Consider the following 23,434-nt stretch of genomic DNA (forward strand, 5'->3'; position numbering starts at 1 on the left):
TTTTCAGCAAAAGTTTTACCAAGAGGGGGTTCAAATATGATTATATCCCCTTTTGTAAAACCAAGGGGAAGCCAAATGTGCAAATATATTACCATATTCTCTGCTTACACTGTGTGTATATGCCTGCGTGTACTCTTGGCACTGCATATGGTTATTTTGGACTAGGGAGATGTTGGGTAAAGGGCAGGTAGACATCCATGTCTGTCAGGGACGTCTGGGTATAGAACCCGGCCCTGGCGTTGATGCGGAGTCAGCATTAAGAACCAGAATGTACACCTTTGATCCCAGCACCTGGGCGGCAGAAGAAGGCGGCTCTGAGTTCAGGGCCAGCCTTGGCTACACAGTGAGCTCTGTCTCAAAAGTCAGGGGGGAAAAAAAGTCGTTACAAATCACAAAACCAGGGACGCAAGACCCTGTGCCTTCTTTCTCAAATCCATCCAGTCTCAACCAGTTCAGAGGAAAGCAGCACCTGGGAGTCCCCAGAGAAGGTACACAAAGACCGCCAGGACTGCCCCTGTCCAGAGCCACCCTACTTCTGCTGGCTTTTATGCCTGCAGCCAGAACAGGGAAGAACTCAGAGGTCTGTGCTGCCTGCGGGGAGGGAGGGTGGGAGGGGGTGTCCCTCCCCACAAACTGCAGCGCAGAGGATCACTTCTTTTTGCTTCATTTTCACGTGACTTACAGCTGTTTTCTGTGGTAAGAATAGATTGTTTCTCCAACAAGAAAGATTTTAAGGAGAAAGAGAAAGGAGGTTCCCAATGGGCATTTTCTGTCTCCTCCCTTTCCCCCAGTTGCAGAGTCCATGGCCTCCTTGTGAGAACTTACTAAAGCTTGAGGGTGGAACAGAGGGTCCCAGGAGGTAGCCTCCCCCAGGTGGCTGCCCTCTGCCCTCTGACAGTCATGGAGACCGCCTTTACCTGCCCCACTTGCTTCTCTGCATCCCCGGAACCTCTGGTCCCTTCAGAGAAGTCACATGCTGGTTTGAGATTTCACATCTCATGTGTGACTCAAGGCACTTTCAGTTTTCTCAAATCCAGATGTCACCAGATTCCTGGAGCCCTCTCTTTTCACAGCTGCCTCAGACTAAGTCCTAGCTATGTAACAAGTTCAAGGACAGCTTGAGGTATGTGAAAAATCTATCTAAACAAAGAAAAAATCAACAGAAAGTAAAATAAAATACAATAACACAGGCTGCCTAGGTATGCTGTTCAAGTGGATTAGGAGATAGCCTGTGTGTGTGTGTGTGTGTGTATGTGCACGCACGTGTGTGTGTGTGTGTGTGTGTGCCTGTGTGTGTTTGTGTGTGTGTGTTGGGATATGGGTTTGGTTTGGGTTTTTTCCCCCCACAGAAAGAGAGACAACAAGAAGAAATGTTTCCATGAGTAACGGGAAAGAAATAAGAGAAAGGCGTGAACGAAGCTCACCCCACTGCAGGAGAACTGCTGACTTCAGGGAAGGAGAGACACTTACCTGAGTAGTGGGGGGTGGCAGCACCTTTTCAAAGCTCTCTTTAACGAAGCGGAGCTGGCTGCTGTTCTGGCCTAGTGTGTCCTCCAGCAGCTTCCGGAAGTCCGGCTCCGAAACGTGGTAATGAGGCAGCTGGGCGGGAAGATGCTGTCAGCAGAGCCTCTGCAGGAGAAGGGGCCCAGGGGTGCCTGTACACCCACCCTCTAGTCCCAGACATCTGGTTGCTCTTTTTGTCTGCCCACTGTCCTGTCCCCTAAGCTGCTGTGCTTCGATCAAGGGAGAACAAGGAACTTAGGCCAGGCCCTTCTGTCAGACGCGGTGTGCAAAGGCTTAGAACACAGCCGTTCCCCTTCCCTTGGATTCCGAGGAGTAAAGGTACAGGCTTGGGCCTTCTCTGCCCACCACCACACAGAAACAAAGCCTGCTTGAAAACCAGCCCATCCAGGAAAGCAAACAGGCAGGAGATGGGGAGAAAGGCAGCGTCCCAACAGTGCAGGTCTATAAGTAACTGTGCTTGAGCCCTGACCCCTCCTGGGGTCAGGTCATTCTGTTCTCTCTACCCCACCTACTTTAGTATGGCTTATATTGCTTATAACCCAGGGTGTTCTGAGCTCTCCCGTGAGGTGCCAACTCTGTTAAGGCTAAGGCTCTCCCGCCTTCTCATCAGACAGCTCTAGACTGAGTGAGACCCCACAGCCAAGAGATGTGTCCAGCCCTCTGGGTTATTGCCAGACTCCCCACTTTTATTTGTGATGGACACAGGGCCTTTCTCCTGGGCTGCAGAGAGAAGACGGTTTTTGCCCTGCACTGCAGGAGTGAGGCCAGGTGAATGACCCACTGGATACATTCAAGGGAAGATTAGTAGCAATCCTAGGTAAGCCCTGGCCATCCATAGCACAGACCAATCAGGAGACACCCCGACTGCTTACCCCCTTCCCCACCCCTGCCATACACACACTTCCTATGGCTATAAACCTCCCTAGACTGGCATTCCTAGCCCTGCCCACCCAAACTGCAGACTGGTAGGAAAGGGAGAGATTGGAAGACAGTCAAAGAATTAGCCAATCAAATTCATTCTTTTCACACTGGGCCTGAGGCAGAGCCCTGTACAAAATACTGATGAGGGCAGAAGAGGAACCACTCATATCCTTGCCCCCCCCCACCCCCCAACTGAGGGAAACGTGGATCCCCACTGCTCCAGCAGAAGGCAGGCTCTGCTAAGCACTGAGCAGCAACGTGACTTAAGTTTTGCTGGTGAGGGTAAGGACGAGAAAGCTCCCACTCCTCCAGGGCAGCACGAATTCTGAATGCTTCCTGAAAAGACTGGTTCGTCTGTCACTGAATGGCAGACACTGAGAGAGGCCTGGGGGACAGTTGAGGAGGGATTTCCAGTTGAAGGAGAGCTTGTAGAAAGAGACACGGTGGCACTCAGGCAGTGTATTAGAAGGAGGGACACGGGGCCCTGGATTGAAGAGTTGGCTAGAGTGGAGAGGTCAGGAGATAGGAAGCAGAGACGAGGGAGAGTCAGGGGTGGGGAGTCAGCTGACAGGGAAACACAGAAGGCAAGGCATAGAAATGGCTCCCAACGCTTGATTCATGAGCCATTCAGCTCTGACACAGACATTCCAGAGTAAGATGCGAAACGCCGCCAATTCCCTCCCGGACCAGCTCGTGGTGGTGGCTTGCGTAGCGCTCTTTAAGATCTATTCCTGCCTTCAGCGGATAGATCCTTCTGAAAGACTCTTGAGCCCCGAGTTCAGAGTTCTATCACTGCACAGTCAGGGATCAAAACCTACTGTCCACTGTGCATCTGTGCACGAGCCGCTTTCCCTCTCTGGGCCTTGGCTTCTCGAACATGAAAGGACCACATAATGTACAGGATTGCCCTGAGGACTGAGGGAGACACAGCCTGGAAAGGGGGCCAAGCAGGCAGACAAGTGCTTGCCAGGAAATGACTGCTAGCAGTACCAGGAGGAGACCCAGCTGGACACATCTACTCCTGACCAGATAGAAGAGACTCCTATCTCTGCCACCATCTCATCATCTCCTTCAGGGATGGGTCTGCTACTGTTTTCCCAGAAAAACCTCCCTTGTTCCTGAGTCCCAGGATGACCTAAGGTGGCCTAGAGTTCAGCCTGGCCTCTGTCTCCACTAACTGAAGGAGGGAGAAAAGGCTTGAGAGACATCTCGAGGATCCCCACTAGGTCCTAGGTCCCAGTGGCCTATTTATCTCCATTTCTGCCCTGACAACAGCTAGGGCCTTGCCTGACTGTGCTCTACCACAGCCGTAGTCCCAGCAGCCTTACCAGGGCCATACTGCTCTCTGCCCTTCGCAGGACCTGGTCGGCAAGGTCCTTCTGCAGGACCACGAATGTGCACAGGATCTGGCCCAGCCACTGTGTGACTAGCTGGTTAAACCGCGGGAGCTCGGCCACTAGCATGGAGTTGAGCGCCTGGTACGTGTGCCGGGCCGCCTCCTCCTCATAGGTCACACTGCCCACATCCAGCAGTTTCTCTTCCACTCGCTCGAAGTCCAAGAGTTTGTCCAGACGCTTCTTGATCAAGTTCTGAGGGCCAACCAGGGCTCGGGCCAGGCTACACAGTGGGTCCCAAACTAGGCCTTTCAGTCGCTGCTTCTGCAGGGAGAGGAGAACTTGAGAGATGAGTTAGGAGGTAGCAAAGGGTAGGGGTTTGGAGGGATGCTGGGGGCAGGGAGCTGGGGTTCCAGGCCCCCTCCACTGACAACTTCTAACTTGTAACGTATCCTAATCTCTGCCTGCCTAAACTGTGGGGCACAATCCACATGGGGTTGGGAATGAACATGGATGTTGAAAAAGATTTGGCAACAGTAAAAGTCTAGTGTGGAACAATGGTCTGTATTCCCATCAGTTATATTTTAAATAAACGCTGACTGGCCAGTAGCCAGGCAGGAAGTACAGGCAGGACAAACAGACAGGAAGTAGAGGCAGGTCATTGAGAATAGGAGAATTCTGGGAAGAGGAAAGCTTGGCCCGTAGTCCTGTCCCAGCCACAGAAGAAGCAAGATGTGACTGCCCCGCCAATAAGGTACCAAGCCACATGGCCAACATAGACAAGAATAATGGGCTAATATAAGAGTTAATAAGAAGTCTGAGCTACTAGGTCAATTAGTTTATAACTAATGTAGATCTCTGTGTGATTTCTTTGGGACTTAACGATTGCGGGAACCGGGCAGGACAGAAACCCCAACAACAAAAGTTTTCTGAATATATGATAACCCAAAATTCTGAAATGTGTTTTATGTGAAGTGACGGTCTCAGCATTGATGATTATAAAATCAAAATTTTCATCAACTCTGAGACTCTTTGAAGATGTTCTGTGTCTTGAGATCTTATATTCATATCAAGTATTAGGCCAAGATATAAAATAAACAGCATATCATCTCATTAGTGCACAGACTTTACTTTTAACAAATACTCAAATTATATGCATACCAAAGAATTGTTTTAAAATAAACTTCCTTACGATTTATTATCAGTAAATTATAACGGGTATCCGTTATATATACCTATATATCCAGGTCACATAAAAGTTCCTCAGGTAATGGGGTTGATGTGGAAAAGCTTCAGAAGCCTTGCTCTAACCTCGCCGAGTCTTGGCTTATGGTTTGATAATGCAGATGGTATGTAGTGTACACAGAGTGCGGCCCAGGGGAGGTTCTCAATTCCTGGCACTTCTCAGAGTTATTATTATGTAAAGTGCTTGCTTGAAACAGGTTTTGCACAGAATGCTACTTTTTAACTCAGACCTCATCTGTGTAAATGACCCAGAAGATGGCGCTCTCTGGGCCCTGAGCTCCCATTAGCAGAATGGGGCTATTAATAGTGTCTCACCCCAAAGCACATGTCGAGGGGCAAATGAGGTCAAGAATGGAAAAGGTGGGCACGGCGCCTGGTACAGGGTGCGGCTCACTGCACATCGGTTGGGCTATTTTTATCAGTAAGTGCAGGAATAGCACTCCCTTCCCTACTGGATATGACGATTGTATAAGTGCCTGGCTTCTAAATATTACTCTTGTCGGAGGCACCACCTGCCTATCAAAGGAGCGGGGTGGGGGCGGGGGGAATGGAAATCCCACTCACAAACTGCAGGAAGGCCTCGAGCTGAAGGTCCCTCGCCAGACCGCAGTACTGTTCGGCAGGACCACCAGGAATGTCCAGACTCCATTCGTGTGGCCGGAAGCAGAGGAAAGCCTAGGACCAACGAAGACAGGTGGTTAGGTCCCACCATGGCCATCTTACTGCTAACCCCCAGTTCAGCAGACCTCCCAGGCAGTTTTTCAGGCCCTCTACATAACAACCACGCACCTACACCACTCTGTTCCTGCCCACCCTAGAGGATTAGAAGGGCCTCGCCAAGCGGGAGTCTGCATCTCCTCCCTCCTTTGGGACCCACGAACATCACACCTATCTGTGTGCCCCCTGGGTGATTCTTTGCCAGGTCCATGTTCTACAGATTCTATTAATGTTTTTCTGTAAGACAATGAACTGCTCCTATTCAAATCAAGACATTAAAAAAGAAAAGGCTGGGGTTGAAGAGATGGCTCAGTGGTAAGAGGCTGTTCTTCCAGAGGTCCTGAGTTCAAGTCCCAGCAACCAAATGGTGGCTCACAATCATCTGTAATGAGATCTCATGCCCTCTTCTGGCCTGCAAGTGTACATGCAGACAGAACACTATGCATAATAACTAATTAAATAATTAAATCTTTTTAAAAGAGAGAGGGAGGGAGAAAGAGAAAGAAAGAAAGAAAGAAAGAAAGAAAGAAAGAAAGAAAGAAGGAAAAGATGTCAGGGCAGGGGCTGGAAAGATGGTTCAGTGATTAAGAGCACCTGCAGCTCTTGCAGAGGCCCTAGGTTCACTTCCCAGCACCCACGTGGCAGCTCACAACCATCTGTAATTCCAGCTGCAGGACATCTTTGACTCTTACCCATGAGAACTCCAGTGGGGCGAGAGAAGCTGTCTTTAGCCCCCAGTTTTGTGACTATGGGTCACAGTGTGCTCGCCAGCCCTCCTGGCTAACACCTCACACCAGAGTCTCTGCAGTTGGTACCTCTACAGCTTGTGGGTCTGACCTTCGAACTCCGCAGGGTTCTCACCTCCAGATTATCCATGTAAGCACTCACATTGCTCTTCAGCTCCGTCACACACAGAGACACCCACTGGAATCTCTCCTCCAAGTCATCGAATTCCTTGTCCTCTGTCTGTAAGGAAAGCCATCCATGTGAGGGTCAGAAGATCCACACGGGGGCAGTGTGCAGCTGTTTTCCCTACCTCGGGAACTCAGGAGGGATAACCTCGTCACAGAGCTCACTTGCTTCCTAGCTGTGTGGCTGTGGGCAGACATTGCATCCTCTGGGAGCCTCTGCTTCTTTGTGTGAAAACGAGATAAGGATGCCTACTTAACCCTGCGGCTCCACCACTGCCGCTGTGGAAGAAGTAAAGCACTCAGCCTGAGCAGCTACGAGGAACTGTTCAGACTGGCGCTCTGCCCAAGCCCAGAGCCTAGCTCTCCTATAAGCAAAGAGGCCCCCAATACTGGTGAATCAAGTGGTGTGCCTCTTTGTGGTCCCTCACTCGCAGCTTCAGCCACCTCACTGCTCAAAGGTACCTCACCCTGTGTTCGTCCCTGTATCTCCTCCCACCAGCACGCACTCACCCTGGGTACCAGCCCCGCCTCCTGCTTCAGCAGCTGGCTCAGCCTGGTGGTCTTCTTGGAAAGAGTATGCGTGTTGATGCGGGCCAGCCGCTCCCGAAGGCTCAGTTGCTCTACCTTGGTATACTTTAAAGCTGTGGTGACACCAAAGAAAAGGACATTGTGGGTGACTGAGGCTGACCCAGGAAGCAAACAGCATCACATCCTCCTGACTTGGAACTCTGCTCCACCAAGTTACATCCAGCAGAACGGTAAATGCTGGGAAATCCAGTACTCGGGTCCTCTTTGTCCCAGGAATGAGTTCTGGGTGAAGAGTGTTCTGCCTGCTCTCTCCTTGGGGCCCCAGTTTCCTTTCCTGTAACATGAGGACTCCCATCTTGCAGGATTACTGAGAGGATCACCTAAGACAGCAAGTGTAAAGGGGACACTTTTCTGGGGTTCCCCAGTTTTATTAAGGTCAACCAAACCCTCTCCTCACTGGGCACCTCTACCCTCTCCAGCATGGGAGGAAACCTGAACTCTGTTTCCTAAGATCCAGTTGCGACAAGCAAACTGGACACACTGTTTACCCCTCAAGTGGAACTAACTGGACTGACCTCAGTTTATATGTGTGTGTGTGTGTATGTATTTGTATGTATGTATGTGTATATGTATGCATGCATATATACATACACACACAAACACAGCCGGGTGATGGTAGCACACATCTTTAATCCCAACACTCAGGAGGCAGAGACAAGCGGATCTCTGTGAGTTCGAGACTAGCCTGGTCCACAGAGCAAGTTCCAGGACAGGCTTCAAAACTACAGAGAAACCCTGTCTCAAAAATATAAAAAAAAAAAAAAAAAAAAAAAAACACATATACTTAACTTGGTGGTGTTGGCACACGCCTTTAATACCAACACTTGGGAGGCAAAGGCAGGCAGACCTCTGTGTTTGAATCAGCCTGGTCTACAGAGTGGGTTCTATGACAGCCAAGGTTAAACAGAGAAACAGGGAAACAGGTTAAAAAAAAAACCAAAAACAAAAACCCAAACGAAACAAACAAACAAAATCTATACTGACCACCATTCCGTCTGATCATTGCACACTGTAATGTGCACAGAGGTATCACGCTCTGCCCCACAGATATTTGTGAATTTGAGGTAATTATTTTAAAAGTAAACATGAGGGTTGGAGAGAGAGAAAAGAGCACTGGCTGTTCTTCCAGAGTACCTAGGTTTGGTGCCCAGCACATGCATGGTGGCTCACAACCACCTATAACTCTACCTCCAGAGGACCCAACAGCTGCCTCAGGCCTCCAAGGCAAGTCTGTGGTGCACAGATACACCCCACGCACACAAAATAAAAATGAATACTTTTTAAAGAGTAAACATGAGCTAAATTTCCAGTATCATGCCGTCAGTGGGCAGCCGAGTTTCTGGATGCATGGATGCTGCTTCAGTTTGCAAACCTATCTACTGCAGCAACGGAAGCAGCGGATGCACCCCACACATTCACACACACCACCTTACCTCCCAGTGGTGACAGAACTTGATCCCAGGGCCTTGCACTTATTAGACAAGCATGAAGGAATCTCAGGATGAGTTTTGGAACTAAAACTGCTGCCCTTGATGTGCCCCGAAGCACAAGTCCTTACCCACTTCCTTGCGCATCTTGTACTCATTGATATTGCTGTTGACGTCCTGGAGGGCAGAGGCAGCTCTCTGAAGGACAGGGTGGGCACGGGCATCTGTGGGAGTGTTCTCCAGGATTTTCTGCAGCAGGAGGGGGTACTTGGTAATCCTCTGCAGAGGAATTACAAGTAAGAAACTGAGACCCGAAGGTCCAGCTTGAGGCCTGAGGGAGAAGGTTGCTATTAGGCAGGTAAAGACCATCCTTTAGGGGACTGGGGAGGGCTTGCGGTAGTGGCCCAGCTCTGTCGCTTAGCTCAGTGTAATAACAGGAAGTCCACTCTCTCCCTGTGGGCCTTTCTGTATCTCATGGTGTCTAGATATCAGGCAGGCAGAGACCTTCCTGGGCTTTGATTCCCGGTCTGTTCAAAACCCAAGTGCTCTGTCAGCCTCGTGCACCCTCTCAGCAGCAAACGTGCTGACCACATCCTCTTCCTCAGCAGGACCCAGAGACCCTGCGTCCAGTGTCTTCTCATTCCATAAGCTACTCTTTCTGCCAGATGCTAGAGCATTCTGGAGACCCCTTTCCTCCATATGCCCCCTTGGTGACCTCCAATAGCTTTTAATGTACCCCAAGCCCCCATTTCCATCTCTCTCTTCTCCCCAGGGCTCCAAACTCACATGTTCCACTGCCCTCAACTGTGACTTCATATCTCTACTCAGATAATGTCCCAAGATCAACTCTCAGAGGTCATCCAGTTCATATTTTACTTAGCAAAATAGGTCGTTGCTTTTAAGACATTGGAGAACCAGAGGGATGGCTCAGCAGGTACAGGGATTTACCACCAAGCCAGAGGACCTGAGTAAACCTCCAAAACTCACATGATGGAAGAGAGAATTGATTCCCACAAGTTGTCTTGTGACCTACACACACACAGACACACACACACACACACACACAGAGAGAGAGAGAGAGAGAGAGAGAGAGAGAGAGAGAGAGATGCTTTCACGCTAAACAAATAAGTGTGAAATTTGTAATCTAAAAAAATGTTTTGAAAAACCATGGGAACATAATTTTTAGACTATATGGGGAACACTCATAGCTTCCTTTAAATAGTTTAACATAAAAATAGATAGGACATTTATATATCAACTCTTTCTCATTTAAGGTAGTAGGTATCCATCATGTCATCCTCATTTTCTGCAGTTTGGAATTTTTATTTTTTTTTAAAAAAATGGTTTTTAAAAAGCACTGTGAGGAATGGTTTTGATGCCCAGGTGACCATCAGACTCCTAAAGCTGGACGTCTGGGGTTTCATCAGGATTGCCTAGGTCAAGGGCAACTTGGGAGTGGCTCCAACAGGCGTGTAAGAATTCCAGCCCTTAATTGTCTCAGTGTGCCTCCTACAAAACTCAGATGTCAGGGACCAGCCATCCGCACTCTATAATGGAGCCCTCAACTCCTTCCTAAGGGAAAATCTCCTGACCAAATGTTCTGCAAAGAAACTGCTCAGAGGCTAAGAATAGACATGGCAGGTGGGAGCCCAGGATGGCAGCGGGTGGACTATGCTTGCCCTGTCCATCTGCTCTCCCCAGGGGTGTCCTGAGCTCAGATAACTGTGGGCAGGCATTCTGGAAACTCCATTCTAGATTGACATTCCACGGGAAAGAGCCAGCTGCCTCCCAGGGACAACTGCCACCACAGTACAAACCAGAGGCCAAGGGGCTCTTAAAGAGATAACAGCATTCTTTTTTTTTAAAGTCATGAAGGAGCCAGGGCAAAATGATGAAAGTTGCTGACATCTGTGGCTCTCTCTCTCTCTCTCTCTCTCTCTCTCTCTCTCTCTCCCTTCCTCTCCCTCTCCCTCTCTCTTTCTCTGTTATGTTTTGTTTTTCGAAACAAGGTTTCCCTGTGTATCTCTGGCTGTCCTGGAACTCACTCAGTATACCATGCTGGCCTTGAACTCACAAAGATCCGTCTTCCTCTGCCTCCCTGAGTCCTGCACTACCACCACCTGACTCTGTAGCCTTCTTAAAGTAACTTGGAGGAAAACATATAGACGATAAGACCAGAATGATAGCCTAGAAGACTGGGGGGGTGGTGACGGAAGAGGGCTTCTTACACTCATAGGAGTGTCACTGGCTGAGATCTTGGGCAGTGAAGCAATTTTCGAAACACACAAATCCTTTGCTCCACCAACCCCAGCCTAGACAATGTCTACCTATAGAAATCTTGGCTCAGACAAACAAGGATAGAGTTAAGTTGTTCAGCTACTCCATGGTTGAAAAGAAAAATCCATCAATAAAAGAGTGGGTGAGTAGGGTCTGTGAGGCAATATTCACAGCTACAATTAAAAAGTTCTAGAATAGCACAGTAGTCTCTTTAAGAACAACACCATCCCCTACCTGCTTCTCTACCCATCTGTCTGTAACTATACAGAAGAAAACATAACAGAGGACGGTAATCCCTCAGCCAACAAAGAATGGACTTCATGTATTTGAGTATTATTTAAATATTACTTTTATATTCAAAATAAATACGACTAGCTGATACAGGAAACCAGAGGCTGTTTTCCTTCTGCAAACATTGCTATGCCAGGCAGTCTTCTAGAACTTTGACTTCCAGGGCTGCTCCACCTCTGCTCAGCCTCCTTTCCCTCACCACCCACAAAAGGTCCTCCCCAGTACAGAGCTCCCTGCGTGGTCTGCGTTTCTGTTTTAAAGGGCAGGCTACCCTGAATGCTAACCTACATGAAGGTGAAATCGTCAGAACACATTCAGGAATCACAGGGACTCTCGAGGCACTGTCTTACTGTTCTACTACTGTGATTAAACACCGAGACCAAGGCAACTTACTGAACAACAAATTGAGGGCTCACAAGTACAGCGTGTTCGAATCCATGATGGTGGGACAATGGCACGGCAGCAGGAACAGCCCGAGAGCTCACGTCTTGATCCACAAGTTGGAAGCAAAGAAAGAACTATTTGGGAACAGCGAGGCCCTGCACACAGACCTGTGCTACAGAGAGTAGCTGGGGTCTCACACGTCCCTCTGAACACTCAGAGCCTAAACGGGGCCTCAAAATGTACTGTGGGTTCAAGAACCGAATTGCTTGTGTGACTCTCAGACTCTGTCCAGTCACATGACACAATACTAGATTTTTTTTTTTTTTTTTGGTTTTTCAAGACAGGGTTTCTCTGAGGTTTTGGAGCCTGTCCTGGAACTAGCTCTTGTAGACCAGGCTGGTCTCGACTCACAGAGATCCGCCTACCTCTGCCTCTCTGAGTGCTGGGATTAAAGGCGTGCACCACCACCGCCTGGCTAATACTAGATTTTTTATACACTATCTTTTAGAGATAAGATGCAGGCTATTTGCATTTTCCTACCTCCCAGGCCATGAGCCACTATCTTCTCTGCCTCACACCCGGGGAAGTCACGACTACCATTCCTGTGGGTTGCCACCCTTGGGTACGCACACCCTCTGTTCCCTCGCTTTCTTGTACTTCAGAAGCAGAACAGCCTCAGGAATTTCTTTTCTGACCTCCAAACTAACTTACTACCCAGAGAAGCGAGCTAATTTTTGAGTGCTTCCTCATAGCTTCTAGGACTGTTGTGCCCGAGTGCACACTGAAACCCACATTACTAGAAAATGCTTTCCTTTTCTTCCTCCTTCATATCGTTGTTATATTGTTATATTGACTTTTTCCCAGTTCATATATAGAGGTAGGGTCTATTTCCAGGATTTATTGCAGGATGATAAATATATTTCATATTTGTTATAAAAGGAGGCCTTGGGACTGACAAGACTGAAAAGCTGCAGCGTGAGACAGTTCCTGCCCAGCTGACTAGAATAGCTGGGACATATTCAGTGTCCCTTGTGCCGTGTGTCTACGCACCACCAAGTGCCGTTAGGACTCCCATCAGACCCATAAGGAAATTGGGTTTAAGATGTGAAATCACTCTCACAAGAAGGGACTGAGCCAGATCTGACACCGTGCAAGCCTGGCTCCAGACCTGCAGACATAGGACAAACAGCCTCATTGTCAACTAGTCATTGCTTCTAGCATGGCTGGAGAGAATGGGACTCATGGGAGGTGTCCCATTGAAGTTCCTGCTGCTTTGGAAACATTTGGGCACATGTGAGCCACAGCACATGTGTGTGGTCAGAGGACAACTGGTGGGACTCTATTGTCTCCTTCTACTATATTCCAGAAAGTGAACGCAGGCAGTCAGGATTGGCGGCAGGCGAGTGCCTTATCTTAGTCAGGATTTCTATTGCTGTGGAGAGACACCCCGACCTCGGCAACTCTTATAAAGAAAAAACATTCAATTGGGGTGGCTCTCTTACAGTTTCAGAGTCAGTCCATTATCATCATGGTGGAGTGTATGGTGCAGGCATGCAGACCAGTGCTGGAGTACTAGCTGTGAGTCCTACATCTTGCAGGCAACTGGAAATGCTTGTCTGAGACACTGGGCGGTATCTTGAGCATATATGAGACCTCAAAGCCCGTCTCTAAAGTGACACACTTCCTGCAATAAGACCGCACCTACTCTAATAAAGCCACACCTCCTAATAAGGGCCATTTTCTTTCAAACCACAGCCTGCCTTTACTCACTGAGACACCTTAACGGCCTGGTCAGTGTTGTTTTCCGGCATTGTTTGGGGTGGTTATCTAACAGCTACTGACAGCAACAATCTCCTAAGGCCATGCCAGGCTTGATTCAGGGTCTGTCACTTCCCTTTTCCCACAGTCTCCACTTCTCCCTTTCGTCCCACACTGGGCCCTAGCTTCCCTGACTTCTGTGATCTGCCTCTGTCCTATAAAAACATATCTAATGGCCCTGTAAAGGCCTACCTTTTCCAAACCTATGAGAAGAAAATATTTTTTCCCTTTTTTTTTTTTTTTTTTTTTTTTTGGACCTAGGACCTGGTGCTTGAAAGAGAGACTTTGAAGGAGGTTGAAAAGTGAGAGAAAGACAAGGCAGGTGAGACAGGCTGGCAGGCTGCACAGGACATGACGTCACTGCACACACCTCTTCAGCACTCTTTCCCTTGGGCATAAGGAACACCTGAGTGAGGTAAAGATGACTCCTCTGTTCTCCTTCTACCACTCTGGTTTCTAAAAACCGACTGTCAATTTTCACTTGACAAACCTTTTAAATTTTGTTTGGGGGTTTGTGGTTGATTCTGGGGTTTCATTGTTGCTGCCTTTTTTAGCATTTTGTTTTGTTTATAAAAAGGATCTTGGGGCTAGAGAGATGGCTCAGCAGTTAAGAGCACTGGCTACTCTTCCAGAGGACCTAAGTTCAATTCCTAGCAACCCACACGGTGCTTCACAACCATTTGTAATGAGATCTCGTGCCCTCTTTTGGCCTGCAGACAGACATAAAAGCAGAACACTGTATACATTATAAATAAATAAATCTTTAAATAAAATTTTTTAAAAGGGTCTTACTACATAACCATGGCTGGCCCGAAACTCCCTATGTAGACCAGGCTGGCCTCAAACTCACAGAGATCCTCCTGCCTCTGCATCTTGAATGCTGGGATTAAAATGTGCACCAACATGCCCAGTCAAGTTTTGGATTTATGAGATATAGTCTTGCTATGTAGCCCAGGAGGGCCTTGAAGTTGTAGCAACACTTCTGCCTTGGCTTCTTTAACAAAAAAAAAAGCACTGACCTCTATATAAGGAGCTAGAATTAAGTAATGACTGCTAAGAGAGGGAAAAATCAAACTTCTCCAGGTATGGGTCACCTGATAGGTTATCCAATCCCAAGATGTCAGCCCTTGTTTATACATATAATTTCAGCTCATATACATATGAGCAACACTAAATATATTCAGTAGGATATACATATGTGCATATATATTGTTACATGTGTGTATATATGTAATATATATGTGCATATATGTGTTTGTAACAATAATAATTGAAGAAGAGGTCATGAGTTTGAGAGGAAGTTGGATGAGACCCAGAAGGAGCTGAAGGCAGGGAAAGATGGAGTGAAATGATGCAAATACAACATTCATGCACGAAATTCTCAAAAAAAAATGTAAAATTTTTTAAAAAGGACTAGTAAATTTGTGTAGAAGGAAAAAAGAAAGATGAGAACCAATAATAAATCAAATAAGCAATTAGAAATCTGTTTTGTTTGGGGTTTTGTTGTTATTAAGACAAAGTAGCTCTGGGCAGCCCTGCCTGTCTTGGAACTCACCCTGTAGACCATGCTGGCCTCCAACTCGGAGATATACCTGCCTCTGCCTCCCGAGCACTGGGATTAAAGGCATGAGAAATCCATTTTTCACACAAACACAAATTCTTTTTTTGTTTGTTTGTTTTTTTGTTTTTCGAGACAGGGTTTCTCTGTGGTTTTGGAGCCTGTCCTGGAACTAGCTCTTGTAGACCAGGCTGGTCTCGAACTCACAGAGATCCAGGACTCTTAAATGTCCAAAGAAATGACCAACTTGCCCTAAGATAAAAGGAAAAGTCAAAGACCTCATCCTGACCTAACCCAACACAAGCATCCTAAGGTTTGGTGGCACGCGGCTCTGGAAAGGCCGTGGGAGACAGGCACCTGCTGCTGACAGGAGTCTAAATGGACCTTTGTAGGGGAGGTTTTAACTAACGAAATTCTCCACACATATCTCCCTCTGATCTATCCATTCCACTTCTGAAAAGTGTACTTCGTGACACAGTAAGATGACTGCAGATCCTGAAAAGAATTCTATAGCCCCACTTATAATATTGAAAGAACGGAAACAAACCAATGTCTACCCTCCAACACGGGTCAGACAAATTGGCATGACCACCTGGTGGAAGAGTATGCCGAGGGTCAATCTCCAGGAAAGAGATGTACTGGCTTCTGTTTAGAAGTTTAACCGGTCATGGTGATGTGCATCTTTAATCCCAGCACTCGGGAAGCAGAGGCAGGAGAATCTCTGAGTTTGAGGCCAACCTGGTCTACGGAGAAAGTTCCAGCACAGTCAGAGCTACACAGAGAAAGAAATTCTGTCTTGAAAGACACCTCCCCCCCCCAAAAAAAAAGGAGAAGAAAGGAGAGAAAATAAGATCATATATTGGTAACTACTTGTACACTTAAAACAGCACTATCCAAAACTGGCAGGAAACGCACAGGGACACAGGAGACGTGGAACCGTGTCTGAGACTGTGTGAGCACTGCTTGGCAGTATAGAGGCCTGGCTGCTGGCACAGGCCCGAAGCAGCCTGAGCAGACCCAAGCAGGATCATGACTTGAACTGTCTCTGGACATGTTACTCACACTGCTGCTTCGATGATGCCCTGGATGGCCTTCTGCAGCTCCGGTTCCTTCCGGTACTCCTTGACCAGCTGCAGGGCTTGGTCGTAGTTGGCACAGTAGACTTTATAGATGTGTTCAAACTCCTCGTGGAATTCTAGGAATAAGTTACCTGATGGCGAACAAGCAGCAAGAGTTACCAGGGGCAAGTGCGCAAGTCCCTGGCTTGGAGTGGGGAGGCGGGGCCTGCTCGGTGGGGAGGCTACCAGCACGTCTCTAGTACAAGTTATCTAGCCCTCCTGTTGCTATTTTTCAGGTTTCATAAAGTTGCTGAGTGGATGAGTAACCGTCCAGGTTCTTCTTTTGTTTTCGGTTTTAGAGACAGGGTTTTTCTGTGGAACAGCTCTGACTATCCAGGAATTCACTCTGTAGACCAGGCTGGCCTCAAACGCAGAGATCCTTCTGCCTCTGCTTTAGTGTTGGGATTACAGGTGTGGGCCACCACCACCTCCAGGCTGAGGCCAGGTTCTTAAACAGTAGGTCACGACCCCAGATGGGGCTGCCTGCAGACCTGAAAGTGGGGTCTGGAAATGTTTGGGAAGAGTGAAAAGTTTCCAAACCCAGGGCAACCTGAGATTAATTCTAAAGCAGAACTGTGATGAATCACTCGTGTTGCATCATGAAATGTCGCTGCAGCCTTGGTTTTGAGCACTCAACATTCCTACTTGGCCCTACTGGAATCAGCGTGCCACACAACTCCAGTGAACACTGCCTGCCACACTTGGGCTCAGCTTAGAGACAACTGCGCCACCGGCGCTGCGGGTATCCTCACCGTTTGAACAAAGCCTTCTGCTCTTAGGATTTAGTTCTGGAAAACAAATACTTGTGCTATTTTTCTACTGTCCCTCCATGTGTACCAAATAGTGTGCCTTTGGATTGCATTGGGTTAGAGCACCTGACTTTTCTGCTTGAGAGGGCTAGAGAAATGGCTTAGTAATTTATAGCGCCTGTCATTCCTTCAGAGGGCCTGAGCTTGGATCCCAGCACCCATACTGGGTGGCTCACAACCACCTGCAACTCCAGCTCCAGAGACTCCAGTCCCTCTGCTGGCCTCTGGGGGTACCTGAGCGCATGTGACATACATACACACATACACACACACACACATAAATAAAAAATTAAAATAAGTGAATAGAATTAGCTGCTTGACTTGAGTTTCATTTTTAAAAGCTGGGTTTCATTTAAAGTTTTGGCTTTGAATTAGGACAGAACTTCCAGCAATTTTTTAACGACCTTGAATACTTCTGCCAACCTTAGACCCGTTTGCCTCCACCTCCTGAATGTTGAGGCATCTTAACAGTTGCTTTGGCCTGTTGTCGTTTCAATATTCATTTCCTGATGATTGGCAGGTTGAAAGCCTCACATATTAATGGAACATTTCCATGCCCTTTCTAGCTAAAAAGCTATTTACGTCATTTAAAAAAAATTCTTCTGTCCTACAGGTAAATTGCATCAAACATTGCTTTAAAGAAAAAGAGTATCTGTATTGAACACATGAGGACTTTTTTTTTCTTGACGTCATCATTCCCTGAACAATACGGTATAGCAATCTTCTGTATGTCACCTACACGGTGCTAAATGTCGTGACTGGTCTAGAGAGGATTTCAAGTATACAGAACTTCAGAAGGCTTACATTAATACTATGTCATTTTATACAAGGGACTTACTTGAGGGGGCGGGGTGTCATGGAAAACCATCGCTTACAGAAACCACGGGATGATTATATATTCCAAGGGTCAAAGTAAAGGCAAATAAACATCAAAGACTGGGTGGTGGCAGTGGAGGAGGTTGTCTCCCTGAAGAAGGCTTCCACAGATAATGTGACCATCTGCCAGAGAGCAGAAGTAGCCAGCCCCAGAAACCTCAGTGGAGGGGCAGCTCCCAAGCTTGTGGATGGCAATGGCAAGGGTGACCCTGGCCCGAGGACAGCCACGGACTCTGGGATGTCTGGAGCAGAGTGGGCCAGGCACAAAGGGAGGGTAACTGACGGACACTAAAGCCAAGCCGCATGGGGCATCAGAGTAAGTAGGGTGGCAGGCGCTCGGTTTTGTATTCCAGTGGTGGCAGGAAGCCATGGGAGAGGGTAGAGCTGGGGTCTCACCTAAGTCTCATTCAATAGCAGCTACAGTAAAGCTGCACTGGCACAGAGAAGGGTCATAGCCCAAAGTGTTTTGTGTCTTTAAATACGAAACCAGTTAGGTATAGGGAGCAGGTGGAACGGGTGGGAAGAATAAAGGAATAGGAGTGGTACTCTAGGGATAAGAGAAGATGACTTTATCAAAGTTAAGGTTAGAGGAGGGCTGGAGAGTTGGCTCAGTGGTTAAGAACAATGGTTGCTTTTCCAGAGGAACCAAGTTCAATTCCTAGTACCCACATGGCAGCTCACACCTGTTTGTAACTCCAGTTTCAGGGACCCAACACCTTCACAAGGGCACACATGCAGACAAAACACAAATGTACATGAAATAAAAATAAATAAATTATAAGAAAGCAATAATGTTTGGGATAATTCTGATTCTTGGCACGTGGTTGTTTTTTCTATAAGCCTAACAGTACTCTACAAAATAAAATCTGTTAATTAAGAAAAATTAGGAGTTAGAGAGATGGTTCAGCAATCAAGAGCACTTACTACTCTTCTAAAGAACTGGGTTAAATTCTTGGCACCCACATGGGGGTTCACAACCCTCTGTAAATCCAGCTCCAGGAGGTTCGATGCCTTCTGGCTCCCTGCAGGCACCGGGCACACAAGTGGCGCACAGACATGCATGCAGGCAAAATATTCATACATATAAAAAATAAGTCAGGTGGTGGGTGGCGCACCCCTTTAATCCCAGTACTCGGGAGGCAGAGGCAGGTGGATCTCTGTAAGTTCAAAGCCAGCCTGGTGGTCTACAAACCAAGTTCCAGGACTGTTTCACAGAGAAGCCCTATCTCGAAAAACCAAAAATAAATAAATCAGTACCATGTTGAGACTAAACTGGGAAGCACGTGGTTTCAACACATCTTCCCAAATTCGTGCGTTAAAAGCTTAATCTTGAGGAAGAGGTAAATTGGCCTTGAGGATCAGACACTCTACAGGGCCCTGCTGCCTCTGCTGTGCCATGACTCCCCCTTTGTTGTTTTTCCCTGGGGCTCTGGAGCCAGTTCTGGCAGAAGCACAAGCTGAGAGCAGAGCCCAGGGAAAGCCCAGGGAAAGCAAGGCAGAGAACACCAGGTCTTTTGCTTACCAATCAGCTCCACCTGTTCCTCTTCCCTGCAGGCTGTCTCCTGCAGCCCATGAAGGAATCTGCTGCTCACTTGGATGATGTCATCAATGTTCGAGAACAGGACATCCAAATCTCCAGGTGGCAGCTGGAAGTAACGAAATCGCTGTGGGCAAAGACTGGGTGGGGAACAGTCCTGAGCACTTGCCTAATCTGGGGTCCTACTGTTCTTGGGAAGACTGACTGCCCAATGCGATGTTTGGAAAGATTTGGGAATCTTGTAAGTTAGGCCTCCTCGTTAGTCTACAATAAAAGGAGACATCACGTCCAACTCAGAAGGAAAGCTGATGGTGCCGGGAATGGAGTGGGGGGAGGGAAGGTTGCAGGTAGGCAGAGGTTAGTGTTGTGATTTGAATGTGGAATGTTCCCGGCTGATGAGTTTAAACACTTATTCCCCAGCTGGGGGCATTATTTGGAAAGGCTATATTACCTTTAGAGGGTTTATCTTACCGGAAGAAATAGGTTATTGGAGGTGGACTTGAAGGTTTTATGGCCTGGTTCCTGCTCCTTTTTTGCCTATCCAATAGCTCATTTAATTCTTCACTTTCTGTTCTTGAAGAGGATGCAGGTTCCTAGCACCCACATGGTGGCTCCCAACTCTAACTCTGGCTCCTGGGGATCCCACATCCTTCCTGACTTCCTCAGGCACCAGGCACACACAGGGAATACATGAACATAGCAAACACTCATACACATAAAAATAAATCCTCTAAAATCCTATAAAATTGAATAACAAAAGAATACAATGATATTTTTATACTGTTTTAAGTAATTTTACTATTTTATGTTGGGCTAGGTTCACAGCTATCCTTGGCCGCAAATGGCCATTAGGCTACAAGTTGGACACATCTGAGTCATTCAAGGTCTTGCTGAAGGTTGCATGACCAATAAAGCCCTGGGCTTATATCCAGGCTTGTCAGGCTCCTGCCCACCAAGGGTCCTTTCCAACAAGCCAGCCCAGGAGTAAGGAGAGACCTTAGAGGCAGCCCGCACCTGCTCCTAGGAAGATACGTGGTCGGGTCTGCATCAGTACCTGGTGCAGATGGCTCCTGATGTCAGAGGCACAGAGTCGGAGCGTGTGCAAGTAGGAGACCTCTGTGTCAATGAGCTCTCTGATGGCCAGCTTCTGATGGAGCAGTGACCGGTCCTCCGGGCTCCTGTCCCCTGGCTCAGGACTCTCTGACCTGGAGGAGAGCTCATCTGCTCCAACGTCAGCCATGTCCACAGGTTCTGGGAAAAACAAAGCAAAACATCCAGTTGGCCGGGCGGTGGTGGCGCACGCCTTTAATCCCAGCACTCGGGAGGCAGAGGCAGGCGGATCTCTGTGAGTTCGAGGCCAGCCTGGTCTACAAGAGCTAGTTCCAGGACAGGCTCCAAAGCTACGGAGAAACCCTGTCTCGAAAAATCAAAAAAAAAAAAATCCACTTGTAAGGTAGGTCTCCAAATGACGTCGCCTGGGAAATGATGTCCCTAGCTTGAAGACTACTCATCGAGTTGCCTGGAACATCACTAGCTGCAAATAGAGCCAACTGTTTATTAAACAGTCAATGAACTGGTGGCATTTGTGGTCAGTGTCTCTAAATACGAGAGGACAAACAGCTCGGGTCATCACTGACATCTGAAATTCATTTCCCAGGCCTCAGACAATGTGCTAACCTGAAATTTCCTTTATCCCCCCCCCCCACCCAGTTGGACCCAGAATAATTTATTCATTCATTCATTCATTTTGAAAATATATTATGGGCAGGGCAGTGGTGGTGCGCGCCTTTAATCCCAGCACTCGGGAGGCAGATACTACATGTATTATGCTGGGTTCATAAAACCATGCACATGTAGATCGATACGTGTATTCTGATCCCACTTCCTCCTCATTCAACTCTTACCTTTCACGTCCTCCTCTTTGTACCTATATGGAACTGAAGACCCACAAGTGAGCGGGTGCCTGTGATACCTGTCTTTCTGAGACCCACAGCACGTGATAGCCCCAGGTGCATGTGTTTTCTTACGTGTGACACAATTCCATTCTTCTTTAAAGAAGCCTTCTGTATCTAAAGCCATGCCATCCCTTGGTTGGTGGACATTGTAGCTTGTTTCCAACTTAGCTACCGTAAAAAGCACTGGAGTAAACCCACGCATATCTCTGGGCGGTGTGGACTAGGAGTATTATGGGTGAATGCCCAGGGGTGGCGTAACTGTTGATGTAGACTTTCTTTGGATCAGCTAAGTCCTCTTCTCTTTTCTCCTCATAGTTCTTGGCTCCCATCTTGGATACAACACAGACATCATGGCCAGGTGATTTTCTTTCTTTTTCTGGTTTTTCAAGACAGGGTCTCTCTGTGTAGTTCTGGTTGTCCTAGAACACTCTATGAAGATCAGGACGGCCTCAAACTCAAGGGATCCGCCTGTCTCTGCCTCTCAAGTGCTAGGATAAAAGGCGTGCGCCACCATATGCCCAGCTTTGCGAGGGGATTTCCAAAAGTTCTAGGACCATCTTTCTGAACCAAGACCTCTCTCCAGTGCTGCCACCCGTTCACATTTGTCCAGGATGTGCTTCCGGGTTAAAGTTCTTGAAGCAAGCTGTGATCCTGGTTCATTCCCTGACGCCCACAGCATTCATAGCTCCCTCCTATTCAACCTCATTCTCCCCTCCAGCTAGGGGGGGGGGGCTTGTCTCTATACCCCTGTGCTTCTGCACCTGCTGTGCCCCTCCCAGCCTCTAGTCGCCAAGATTTCTCCTTTCTAAGCACATTCCCGATCCTCTCCGGTTAATCTCTGAAACTCCTAGATTTTAAAACTATATAGATAGAGCAGTCATATGAACAAAAAGACCTAAAAAATCTTTCTACTACCAAACGCTTAGAGGTGCCAAAACGAATGTAACTTGAACTGCAGGGCTGGGCTTACAAAAACATGAGCCAAATCTCCAGGGAATGAAATCAGAGCAGGGGTGAGAGGGAGCTGGTGCCATTGTGGCCCACAGTGGAGGAGGACAAGGAAATGATCAGAAACCAATCTCAGCCAGCCGGGAACTTACCAGAAAACAAGGTCCTTCTGTAAAATGATGAGTCAGGGGGGAAACATTCACCCACCAAAGAAATAAGTCAAGAATGAGAAAGATGAAGAATATTGATACACATGCTGGAGAAGAGTCAGAGGGATCCTTAGGGAAGGGGAGGGGACACTAGAATTGACAGCTGGCTCCAGGCAAATGGAAAAGAGTCAGGGCTAGAGAAGGTTCGAAAATATCTTGAGAACAGAGTTACTAAAGTAACATGGAATATGGTCTTTAAATTGGGGGGGCATTTACACAGACAATCCATAGAAAACTAAGAAACCAATAAGACCAAAAAATTTTTATAGCAATTTTTTTGCAGAAAAGACAAAAGAATCTTGTCCCGTCTCTGGAGGAAGAAATATTGTGCACAAAGTGCCAGTCCCAAACAGGCCTCCTGGGGGCTCCATTCAGTGTGTTCTCACTGGCTCACGCCTCGTTCTTTCCAGTCATATTTCAACATGTGGATCAAAGTCAGATAGCTTCCGAGTCTGGAGCCTCTGTGTCAGACTAAAACTATGACCAAATACACCTGTGGTGATCTTCTCCTGTTGATCTATTGGCAGTTTATTTCAGAAGACTCAAATAGCAAACCTTCTGAGGGAAAGCGTGGAAGTTGTGAGTTCTGGGGACAAATGCCTTTTACCCACTGAACCAATTTGTCAGCCCAAGTTAAACTGAAAGTTAACTGGAATAAATGAGATTTTTTTCAATTTTTCTGTAAATTAATAATAATAAACAACTTATGAGCTGGGTATGCAGCTCAAATGCATACATAGCAATAAGAAGCAGAAGCCAGTGAGGTGGCTCAGTGGGTAAAGGCTTTTGTTGCCAAGTCTGAAGATAGACGTTCTAGTCCCAGGATACACATCATGAAAGAAAGGAACCAACTCTTACAAGATATCCTCTGACCTCCACATGCACACAATAAAGAAATGTAAATTTTAAATTATAAAAAGAAACACAAAGAGAAGTTACATGGCCATTTATGCAATATCTCACATGATCAGTTGCAAAACTACATAC

At 47.3% G+C, this 23,434-nt stretch overlaps 1 protein-coding gene across 2 annotated transcripts in view; it reads right to left on the reverse strand.

The window, feature by feature from the left end:
• The window catches only part of LOC121445296 (rho guanine nucleotide exchange factor 37-like), a 41,313-nt gene that overhangs the window by 9,006 nt on the left and 8,873 nt on the right, over positions 1-23,434 (reverse strand). For both annotated transcript variants that reach the window (XM_041647351.1, XM_041647352.1), the window contains exons 3-11: positions 20,390-20,586; positions 19,321-19,444; positions 16,058-16,205; positions 8,799-8,998; positions 7,163-7,293; positions 6,603-6,707; positions 5,589-5,699; positions 3,774-4,103; positions 1,471-1,599 (exon numbers count right to left, since the gene is read on the reverse strand). In XM_041647351.1, the coding sequence (XP_041503285.1) occupies positions 1,471-1,599; positions 3,774-4,103; positions 5,589-5,699; positions 6,603-6,707; positions 7,163-7,293; positions 8,799-8,998; positions 16,058-16,205; positions 19,321-19,444; positions 20,390-20,575 (1,464 nt within the window). In that variant the 5' untranslated portion in view covers positions 20,576-20,586. The remainder of the gene's footprint in view (positions 1-1,470; positions 1,600-3,773; positions 4,104-5,588; positions 5,700-6,602; positions 6,708-7,162; positions 7,294-8,798; positions 8,999-16,057; positions 16,206-19,320; positions 19,445-20,389; positions 20,587-23,434) is intronic.

Source organism: Microtus oregoni, unplaced genomic scaffold (assembly GCF_018167655.1).
Source record: "Microtus oregoni isolate MIOR12 unplaced genomic scaffold, Mior012 000172F_ref0000184, whole genome shotgun sequence".
In the NCBI taxonomy this organism is placed as follows: Eukaryota; Metazoa; Chordata; class Mammalia; order Rodentia; family Cricetidae; genus Microtus; species Microtus oregoni.